Source organism: Dama dama, chromosome 15 (genome assembly GCF_033118175.1).
Source record: "Dama dama isolate Ldn47 chromosome 15, ASM3311817v1, whole genome shotgun sequence".
Classification (NCBI taxonomy): domain Eukaryota; kingdom Metazoa; phylum Chordata; class Mammalia; order Artiodactyla; family Cervidae; genus Dama; species Dama dama.
The window spans coordinates 70,944,738-70,956,309 of NC_083695.1; the positions used below are offsets into that span (position 1 = coordinate 70,944,738).

At 44.6% G+C, this 11,572-nt stretch overlaps 1 protein-coding gene across 7 annotated transcripts in view; it reads right to left on the bottom strand.

The window, feature by feature from the left end:
* Positions 1 to 11,200, bottom strand: part of STN1 (STN1 subunit of CST complex) — a 36,390-nt gene extending 25,190 nt beyond the window's left edge. Inside the window, exons 1-3 of one of the 7 annotated variants that reach the window (XM_061162545.1) lie at positions 11,180 to 11,200; positions 10,300 to 10,492; positions 3,695 to 3,790 (exon numbers count right to left, since the gene is read on the bottom strand). In XM_061162545.1, the coding sequence (XP_061018528.1) occupies positions 3,695 to 3,790; positions 10,300 to 10,432 (229 nt within the window). In that variant the 5' untranslated portion in view covers positions 10,433 to 10,492; positions 11,180 to 11,200. Of the gene's footprint in view, positions 1 to 3,694; positions 3,791 to 10,299; positions 10,493 to 10,795; positions 10,921 to 10,958; positions 11,159 to 11,179 lie in introns of those variants that run through there. The other 6 variants (XM_061162548.1, XM_061162543.1, XM_061162546.1 and 3 more) reach the window with 6 other exon arrangements.
* Between the last annotated feature and the right edge of the window lie 372 nt (positions 11,201 to 11,572).

Here is an 11,572-nt window from a genome sequence, read left to right on the forward strand (position 1 = left end):
TACCCTCACATGCTGTTAGTGGGAATGTAAATTCACACCAAATTTCTAAAGATTTTAAGTTTGGAATTGTGTATCAAATTTTGAAATGTTTATATTCTCTGACTTAGTATTTACTTCTGTAATTTATGATGATGAGAAGAACAGAACAAATATACACAGATACCTAGATCTTGTATAAAGCTATTCATTGTAGGATACTTTACAGTACTGGAAGTTGGAAAAAACCTAAATGTTTATAAATATGTAACTGGTTAAATGGCTATAAGGTCCATAAGGTCGCAAAGAGTTGGACAGGACTGAGCACACACATAACAGGTTAAATAAATTACAAAGGCATGATGTATGAGAATACAAAGTTATAATGAAGATCTACAGTCACTGCGGGATTCACTTGTGGCTCAGCTGGTAAAGAATCTGCCTGCAGTGCGAGAGACCTGGGTTTGATCCCTGGGTTGGGAAGATCCCCTGGAGAAGGAAAGGCTACCCACTCCAGTATTCTGGCCTGGAGAATTCCATGGACTGTATAGTCCATGGGATCGCAAAGAGTCGGACCCGACTGAGTGACTTTCAGTTTCACAGTCACTGCTGTTAAAAGATATCTCATTGTAAAATAGAAATGATGTATATAGACATATATATCTTATATGTAATCTAATTTGTATAAAATATTAAAATATTAGTCTGTTTTGATAGAAATGATCTTAAGACATTAAAATACTTGAAGAAGTTTCTTTTGGAGTATATAGAAGGAACCCCAAAGTCAATGTATACATTGACTATAAGCTTAATTTCAGGAATATTAAAACGAGAAAGAAATATTCATAATAGCAATGAGGAAAGAAGGTATATCTATGTTTCTTCATATTGTGCTCAGTCATGTCTGACTCTTTGTGGCCCCATGGATTGTAGCCTGCCAGGCTCCTCTGTCCATGGAGTTTTCCAGGCAAGAATACTGGAATGGGTTGCCACTTCCTACTCCAGGGGATTAAACCCTGGAGTCTCTCATGTCTCCTTCATTGGCAGATAGATTCTTCACCACTAGTGCCACCTGGGAAGCCCCATTTCTTCATATTAGGAACATGTTAAAAATATAGGAAGGATGTTCACCCAAACACTGACACTGTTTTTGTCTGATTTATAGATTTTCACAGGATTTTATGAAAATGTATTAAAATGTTCTCTGGCTTTAAATTTTATCTTATAATGAGTATCATTTTAAGAAGCAAAAAAAAAATATTAATAAGGATGTTTTGAGTTTAAAAAAATAATGTATGAAGACTTTTAGGCAACACTACTTTTCTGGCCAGTTTAAAATCTTGATTTATCATGTTAAGTAAAAAAAATATTAGCACACGAACATTTGTCCTAGAAAACGTGAGGTCATTCTGGTCTTAACTCTAGTCTCCCAGGATTCCAGGTCTGAGCTGGAGTTGCTGCCAGGAGCTCTGTGTTCTCAGAACCCCCCCTCCAAACTCTCTGACTTCCTGGGGTGGAACCTCTCCTGGCAGACCCTGTCCTGACGCCCTGAGGTCTGGCTGCTGAAAGGCCCTAGAAGGGGAGGGTCCCTGCAGTGCTGGGCAGTCCTCCCACACTGCGCGGCATGACCTGGGCTGCTGCTTTTTGTTTCAGCCATGGGATGAAATCAGGCTAAGCAGGAAGCAAATCTAGCATATAGGAGTGGGGTGAGTCAAGAGGAACAAACAGGACCTGGGACAGCAGGAGTGGCCGCCTGGCAGGTGGCCCGGGAGCCAAGCTAGGCCTAAGAGGGTCAGGGAGCGTGCGGCTCTCTCTTGAGCAGGCCTCATGAGAATTAAAGTCATAAAAGTGTTTCCACTCTCAACCTTCAAATGCTTTTCATGTCCCCACAAACCACAGATGTGTCACGCTCTCATGATATCCAGTCTAAGAGAAATGGTTATTGGGGAAGAGGCAGCCAAAACACCTTCATCTTTTCATAATGAGAAAAGGGGCTAAGTGAAGCCCTTTTAGGTCAGAGGCATTATATCTGGCCTGGTTCTAGAGCCAGGACTAATGTCCTCAAATAGCCACATTTTGATCTAAAAATCAGAAAATTAAAAACCAGATGCAGGGACTTCACTGGTTGCCCAGTGGTTAGAACTCCACGCTCCCAAGCAGAGGGTCTGGGTTGTTTGATCCCTGGTCAGGAAACTAGATTCCACATGCCATAACTAAAAAAAAGAAAAGAAAAAATCCTGCATGCTGCAAATAAAACCTAAGCCAAATAAATAGAATTAAAAAAAAAAAAAAGATGCAGCTGATCTTCTGGGGGGAGGGACGTAGGAGAGAGAAAAACCACACTTGAGTTATACAAAGACTACACGGCACATTGGAGTCAGTAAAGAGATTGGATCATCAGTGGAACCTTGAGCAAATAACTGAGCTTTAGTTTTCTCATCTATAAAATGGCAATAATACTTGTCCTTTCTACTTCAAATGATTAGGAGGAGAACAACATGAAATTATGCATGTAGGAGTGCTCTGTAAACTGAAAGATACTAGTATTTCATCACTGGTACTTGGAGAGGAAGTACGATAATGTCTTACAGATAAGGTACTAGCCAGCAGTTGAGAATGCTACAGGAACTTGGTGAATGTTTAGTTGTACTGTCTGGAGAAAAAGAGAACCAGTGTCTTTGGTAAAATAAGGCAGAGAAGAGATCCAGGATGGGGATGTATAACAAGATGATCTATTTTAGAGTTTAAAAAAATATATGTAGGTTGGGAAAAAGCAGACAGTATGAGAAATCTCCCCCTCACATGTCATTTTATAAGCACAAGACAATCATCCCCAGGAAAATGAATATATGTTGAAGAAACTGTATCTGTAAATTATCAACCACACACAGACAGTCAATGGGATGTTCTTGGTCACCTAGTTCAACTACCTTCTATTTTTCCCCCAAGTAGAACAAGAATGCAAATCCAAGTCAGTACAACAAAAAGTGACAAAGTGAATTACAGCAAAGGTTTGGAATTCAAAACTAAGCTTCCCACAAAACATTTAGCTTGGCCTCTTAACTGTGAGAATTTTAGTCAATATACTAAAATGATTACATTAAATTCAATGAAAAACAAAAAATCAAGACCCGTGACACTAAAATCATATTCTAACAATTTGCTGGTGTTCAAACTATATAGAAACCCTTTATTTAGTTTCTGTCATCATAAGGGAAGGGAAGTTTTCTGATAACCCAAAGGTGTAAATATTCTTGACCAAAATGTTTTTTTTTAAAACTGTTTTGGATAAATCTATAAATTATTTTTCATCTCTCCCCATCTTCTTTAAGTCTACTTTAATGTTAGTCTGGCCTTCTCACTTTAAAGGTTATCAATATAAACATATACTACCATCCTCTGCTATTTACAGCTATGCCCTAGGTATCAGGTGTCTGTCCCTGATCGACCAGTGACCCTGGACTGCATTTTAATTCTGCTGTCTCCCAGCTCCCTAACAAGTGTCACCCGACAGTATCCATCAGGATCATTCCTACCTGTTGCCTCATTTGACATTTAGTCTATGTTGGTGGCTGCAAATGGTTCCCATTAGAGACCAAGTACACAGAGTGTGTGAGAGTCCTCCGCTGCTCTGAAAGGCTGGGGTTTCTTTAGATTCAATGTCTAGCTAAGTGCGGTCCTTCCACATAAACTTAATGTCAGACACAATTGTTCTTACCTCCATAACTGTAGAATGCATCTTTTTCTCTCACTCCAATTACAGTTCCCAAGATATCCACCTGTTTTATCGGATGCCCATTGTAAAAAAATACACCTGAAATTAAAGGGAAGAAAAAGGCAAAGTCCATATAATGTATGATGACGTTTTCTGCTTTAGTAAATGTTAACTGTGTCAGAAACTCAATGGCACGCTGCTTGCTAAAATTTCAGACCTAAGAATGGGCTTTTGACCAATGCCAAGCCCTAAGAAATGCAGATGTCTTTTCCTCAAGGGTTATAAGTGAAAGTTTGGTTTTAAAGAAGCTTGAGCGAGTACAGAAAAGAGAAAACCAACACTGCCCAACTAGATCTGGTTAATCTCTTCACTTGTGACAATGAAATGCACCTCCCTGTAGAACTCTCATTAGGGGCATAAAGACAGCCCTGACACAGTACTTATATTTTGAGGGACTGGAAAAGGAAAGAGAGAGGAAACCACGAGAAAAGCTTCTTTGGCTTTTATAGGAAACCAGTCATCATTTCTACGAATTAGCAGTAGTTTTTTGTTTTTTGTTTTTTTTTTTAAGAAAAAGAGAAGATAATTAGGTTACAAAACATGACCCTTTGGGGCCAGCAGATTACAACTCAAAAACTTCTCTTTTTAAAATTCTACTTCCAAAGCTTAGGCAACAGACAGACACCAGCAGGCAGGTTGCCCCAGAGGAGAAACCTGAGAGGGAGAACCCCGCCCACCAACACCCAGAGGCCTTCTCTGGACTCAGTGGCAGAGACAGAACAGAGAGGGGGACTCCTGGCTCTGGTGAGTCACCCATTCCCACCTGAGGCCCCAGTGCTGTCCCACCTCCTGGGGAACCCCCAACATCCTTACCTGAACTGCCTATTTGAACTTAAGCTACCTGCACTGGCTTCCTATCACCTGCAGCTAAAGAGTCTGCACTAAAATCTTCCCCAGGCTTTTTTTTTTTCTTCTCCCTATGATGACTGAATTCTTTACTTTGAGAAAGAGGCTATAAACTTAATGGTGACTTCCTTTTCAAATACATACACGAACTGTAAACAAAGACTCAGTTATCACTTCAGCATTTGGCCTCCCTCACCCTCTCTGGTTCTTGCCAAGACTGCTCAGAGCCTGTCTTCTGCACATCCCCTGGGGGGAGGGGGCCCTGCACTGAACCCTGAAGCCCTTCAGAACCCCCCAGAATGACTTCGCTGATGGTTCTGTTTCCCACGTGGATACAGGGGCTGGGAACCTGTCACCCATGGTTGAGTCCCCGGGTGGGGGGATGGATAAGGAGACTCCGAGCCTCAGTCAGCCTGAGATTTTAGGAGAGGGAGACATGGTTTGAAGGTGTCAAATTTAGCTGAAAGAAAGGCCATCTCTCTAGCAGAGGCAGACTTCTAAAGAAGACTTAGCAACCGGAGAGACTGTGCAGAGGGCAACCTGGGGGGCCAAGAACTGAAGTGGCAGGGCCACATGGGCTAAGGAGCCTGGGTCCCTGCATTACTCCTGGAAGAGTCGCTTCCCTCTAGGAACACGTGGATTGAACAGGGTTGAACTGACTCCACGGAAAATCCATGAAATCTCCAGAGTAGGGCAGGGTAGTTCTTGAATGACTTCTGAGTTCTTACCATTGAAATCCAGTGATGAGCTGTGGGGAGGCCCTCAGTCCCCCGGGCCTGCCTGCCTGCCCTGACCAGACACAGAGGAGAGAGTGTGCCTTCAGAGGGGGCCGGGTCCCACAGGACCTCTGCTGGCAGGCTCAGGCTTCCGGTGGCAGAAGGGAAGTTTAAATGAGGGGCTGGGGCATGGCAGCCTCTGCACCACCACCGCTCCAGGACTCGCTCACACGCAGACAGGGGCAATGACGGCAGACTTTGCTTTCATCCAGCTTTGCTGCAGGGCCGGATGGGGGTGATGGTGACCCGAGTTCCAGACGGGTCTCTGCCTGTGGTCAGCCCTTTCTGCTTCCCCAAATGCCCTGGACTTTCTATTTGAGTACTGAGCAGAGCTAACTTAGGGAGAACTCTCTCCTAGAACCTGACTGGCCTCTCCCTCCCCGAACCTAACTGAAGGTCGGTCCGGTTGTCAGGCTTTAGAAACGGCGTGCTGCTGGTGCCATCAGAGACACAACAGCCCACCGGGTTCTGTGTGGTTGGCTGTGGCTCCTAGGACACCAGCAGTCAAGGGCAGAGCCACGGAGTCTTGTGGATCCCTGGAGGGCCTGCTGCCTACCCCTGAAAGGTCTTTCCAGCTAGCCTTGAAGCCACGAAAGCTTGAAACAAGCCCCAGGACTCTTGGGTCTTCCTGGGATACCCTGCTTTGGTGGTTTTTATAACGAAGAGTGGATATATTTTATGAAGGGGAAAAGCGCCAGCCAAAAGGTGCTCCACCTGGGCTGAACTACATGGAAAAGGCACGTACATGGAGAATACACCTCTGCATGGGGCAACACTTAAAAAAAATCTGAACAGGTCTCCACTTGAGGACACAGTAGGCTTTCTTGAAAATAGACAGAAAAGAGAGCCCCCTAAACTTTCATCACAAAGACTGTCAATGCTTGTCTTCAAGGTCAGAGTCACTCAAAGATGCATAATAACAAGGAAAAACATAAAAGCAAGATAGAACAGTGAAGGAGCCATATAGCAGAAAATAACAGATGGTTTGAGTAAAATCACGCAGAGAAAACTGTTTGAAGAGGAAATATACTGCTTGGAAGTAGAGAAGGAAGTTCCCCCAGTGTATAGAAACTCAGATGATACACTTCAGAAGCACAACCTTCAGAAGGAGGAGGAGGACATGGAAAAAGCAATGGAGAGAACCACTTCCTTCTCTCAACACCAAGTCTCTTCTGTGAGAAAAGGAAGTTGGATGGCAGCTCTATGGACCGAGAGAAAGCCTGAGGAGCAAAGAAAAGAAAATCACCAAAAAAAAAAAGAAAAAGAAAATCACCACAACAGATACTAGCTGACAATGAGTTTAACCTGCAGCCTTTGCAAAATGGTCCTTTCACTCCTGCTGCCTTTGCTCCACATGCGGCTCCCAGAGCCCCAATCACCTCAGGGGACCCATTGCCTGGATCTTCAGGTCCCCAGGAAGGAGGACAGTCATACTGGGAGGGCTCAGGAACCCAGGGTCACAGGCAGCTTTGATTCAGCTTTCACAGCAGTGACCTGAACAGCCACACCCACTGCGAGACATCGGCCTTTACTCTCTTTTTTAAAAGCAACTTTGATTTATTTTTTGGTCTTGTTGTCGGTGTTCAGTCACTCAATAGTGTCTGGTTCATTGAGACCCCCGTGGACTGCTGCACCCCAGGCTTCACCAACTCCCAGAGTTAACTCACATCCACTGAGTTGATCTAACTGCTGTTATTTAATTGATGCTACAAATACTCTTACTGAAGTCTGACAGCATTAAAATGCCTAAGACACTATTTTTTAAAAATACATTATTCATTCAATATAATTCTTATAAATACATTATATCCATGTCATTGGGTCCTCTACAATTAGATAATATAAGCATCGTATTTTGATTCAAATAAAAGATTCTCTATTATTTTATCCCATCAGTAAAGCTTGATATGGATAAAGAAATTCAGAATAACAAAGACCATTTCTGTATGCTATGAGCTGTAACAAACCAAATCAAGCCAAACCAAAACCCCAAACCTAAACAGCACCATCACCACAGTCAAACTTCATGACATCCTATTAGTTTAACCCTAAATTCATAGGTTAATTTAGGGGAGCTGGCAATTGGCAACCATTTTGCAAGACAATTCTGATGCTGACTAGCCAGAGTAAGGTTGAACTTCACAGGTTAAGGGCAGTCTCCCATAAGAGACTCTCACTTCAGGCACCAGCCCCAAGTTTGAGGCTCCTCAGGCCATGCACACTTCTGACCAACTGGCTACAAACACCCTCCATGGCAAACTCAGGTCTGATACTTTAATAGAATGACACACAGGACTCGGGAAGGTGCTATACTTAAGATAGTTTTATAACGAAGGGGACAAACCGGGACTAGCCAAAGGAAGAGATACATTGGACAAGGTCTGGGAGAGTCTAAGCATAAAACTGCCAGATCCTCAGGACACATCACCTTCACACACTGATGTGTGATTACCAACCAGGAAAGCTCACCCAAGCCTCAATGTCCACAGTTTTAATGAGGATTTCATTACACAAGAGAGACTGACTCAATCATTGCCCTCTTGACAACTCAATCTCCAGTCCCCCTCCCCTCCCACAGGGTTGGATTGATGTCACCTGGCTCAAAACCAACCCTCTTAATCACATGGTTGGTTTTTCAGGCCTTGAAGGCCCCTACCCTGAAACTACCTAGGGGCCTAGCAAGAGGTACCTCATTAGCATAAACTCAGACATGGTTCAAGGAGTCCACCGTGAATAACAAAAACACTATCATTCCAGAAATCCAAAGATCTTCCAGAAGCCTCCCACAAAGGCCACCCAAATTCTTCATTATACATTTGTTTCTTTTTTTTTTTTAAGTCATTTTTTGGTTAACTTTTGTTATTTTAAGATACTCTTTGCTGTTTAAGCATTTCTAAATTTTATGTGGTCAAAATAAGTTTTTTTCTTTATGAAAACCAAACCAAACACAACAACAGCAAAACAACACAAAACTAAAACCTAGACTAGTTGTTACTTCCCACCCTTCAGGATGCTATAGTCTAAAGAAGATCACTCTGTGAAATTACAGTTAATGACTTTTTCAACCACGAAGTTTTGAAACCAAGCAGGGCCCTGCAGGGGCCCTCTTGGGTACAAAAGCATTTGTGTCTTTTTTTTTTTTTTCGTAGAAAAAAAGGTTTCAGCCTCTTAGACCTTTCCCGAGTTCTGAGTTCCAAAGGGGCAGATTCAAGCAGTTACTAATTAGGGGAGTGGGGGATGCAGAAGCCAAGTCCAAGCAGTCAAGAAACAATAGTGCCGCAAACAAAACAGACTCCCAGTTTCCCCTTAAGGGGTATACCTAACAACCAGATTCACACCTTTGAGTTCTTCTGCAGGCACTAAGAACCCCCACCCAGGAGGATGGTAACTTCAAGCTGAGACCCCACACTGGTCAGAACCAGGAGACCGATGATTGTGATTTGGGTAATAGCCTGTTACATGACCACCAACCAATCAGAAGAAAGTCATACACCCCGTAGCCCTCATCCCAAATGTTGCTTTTAAAAACTCTTCCCTGAAAACCATGAAGGGAGTTCAGGTTTTCTGAGCCTGAGATGCCTGTTCTCCTTGCTTGGCCCTTCCAATACACCTTTCTCTGCTCCAAACGCCAACATTTTGGTTTCTTTGGTCTTGCTGTGCAAGCAGCACACAAACCTGGGTTTGGCAACAGTTTCGTTTTAAAAATGACATCTGAAACATTACCACCAGTGACATAACAAAGATGACTGGGAGCAGTTTTCCATGATGTCTTAATACATTATAAAGTCCTTCACCCACAGGAAGAGTTTAGCTCCTGTCACGTCCCTGATACTTCCTTGAGCACCTACAGAAGATCTTTAAGCAAGACTGACATTTGGTGTGAACTAATCTCTTCCCAAGGAGATATGTTATGAAGAATACCAGACAGGTCTGAGAAACAGACAACAGAGAGGATGGCTGCCTTCCAAGGAAAAAACCAGATCATTTCCAACAATACTTAGAAAATAAAGGTGTGGTGAAAAAATCTGTACAAAAGGCTTTAGTATAAGGTCATCCAAACATATTGGTACTGAGCATGGGAAACACACAAAACATGGTCTCATTAAAATTGTACATACTTGAGATTCTTAACTACTTCTGACTCATAGCTTGCTATTCATTCAAAATAGCAAAGAGAGTTTAATCAAACTTCTCATATAGCATAATAAACATGTGAAGATTCATCCATAGCTATGTGAATTACTTATTATCCTAAACTGTATTTGCTGTACTTGGAGGTATGAAGATCTTTAGTGACCACCTCTCTGATTTTAAAAATGATTTCTTTAACTTTATAATGCTTTGTTGCTCCAATTACTACGATTCGAGAGCCCATTAGAGGCCAGGCACTGTTTAAGAGCTGGGATTACATAGATGAACAAGGCAGATGATGTCTTTCCTCTTGGGGAGTTTATATTATTTTGATTCTGATCTTGATTCTGATCTATTCAAAACAAAACCAAACTCCACAAGAAAATCAGGCACAGCTAATCCTCTCTTTACAATGAAGACTCTTAAGCTTTACAGGTGAGTCACATACCCAGGCCAGGTAAGTGGTTAGAAAAAGAAGCAAGGCCTAAGTTTTCTACCACAAACAGGCCCAGAGAAAAACAACTGAGCATTTTTAAATATGAAAGACCTCAAACCCAAGTAAAAACATTCTTCAGTACAAAGTTACTCCCCCAAACATCTATTTAAAAAAGATTTAGATTGTTTTGAACTTGCACAGAAATCAACTTGTCTGAGGATGCAGGTTAGGTCAGTTTCAAAGCTGCAACTGGAAAGGTTCTTCTAAGCCCTAAGCCCCAAATTTCTGCAGCTTTTGGGGAAGGGAGGGTGGGGTGCAGATGCAGCCCAGAGCAGCCACCTGGGTGACCAGCCACATACCTGGTACCTGGCCAGACTCCTTCAAGTCCAGGATATCCCTGATGTAGAGTTTTGCAAAGGCCAGAAACACAGGATCCAAACCCCAGAAGAGGGAAGGAGTTTCGTCTTCACACTGTCTGGATTTAGACTGCATCTGGAGACTGGGCTGTAGCTTCCAGCCAGCCCTGAAAAGCTCAGCATCTAGAACCGAGATCTAGATGGGAGACAAAAACCAGGACGCAAAGCTGGTAACTTGGGTACTGAAATCGTCTCGGCCCCTAAGCTGCTCCCCGGGCCGGCATCCCGAACACTGGGAGGGGTAAACCCAGGGGCCCGGGCCTGTCAAACTGCGCGCCAAGGGCTTGAGGAAGGAGGTGTTCCTCCAGTGAGCGCCCCTGAGTTCCTCAAGGCTTTTTCCTCTGCCCTACGGCAGTGTTTCTCCTTCTCCAAGGTACCCACTTCTAAATGGCTAAACAACAACTTTTCACTTGCGGGACATAAGGCCATATATGCGTACCCCGAAGCCGCTTTAATACGTGGGTTCCAGAGAGGAATGGGCACCCTCGTGGCCAGACACGAGAGGGTGCAGAGTGGGTGGGACCGTTTGTAGCCCGGCCCCTGCACCTTCCGGTCTCGGGGATGAGACTGAGAAAGGGAGGAAAAGGAAACGAAAAACAGACCCAGTCGCGGCCCCTCCCGCAGCACCCGCGCAGTCGGCCCACAGGTCCTCGGAGCGCGCAGGCCCGGCCCTTCCGGCGCTTTGAGGCCGCGGGCGCCCAAAGCCTGGAGGCGGCGCCGCCAACCCCGCCCGGAACAGAAGCACTAGGCCGAAATCACCTCCGGTGCTCCCTGATTAGGAGTGGGGGGTTGGGCCCGACACCGTCCCGCGCGCGGGACCTACCACTGTGTCCCCGCCCAGGCCCTTCCTTCTTGCCCCCCGCGGCTCCGCCCCTTCCCAACGAGGCCGCGCCCCTCTCTGCCCGCGGCCACGCCCCATTTTGCATCCCGCTGCGGCCTAGCCGGATGCTCCTTTCCAGGTGGTGGCCGGCCTTGGCAAGGGCTACGCGGGTCCATTGCTTCTTGCAGCGACTTTCTTGAGCCTCCGCGGAAGCGCAGAACCCAAATCTCCGAGGCCTGGAAGCCGGCCCTAAAACTCCTGCTGCCCAATCCCCGCCTTCTTAAGTCCGCCTTTCATCCCGACTCCGTTAGTGGTGGGACCCTGACGCACGACCTCCAAGAGGTTCGGACTGGGTCAGACTTTTTTGTTTCCTTCCCTGATATGTTAAATGAACAA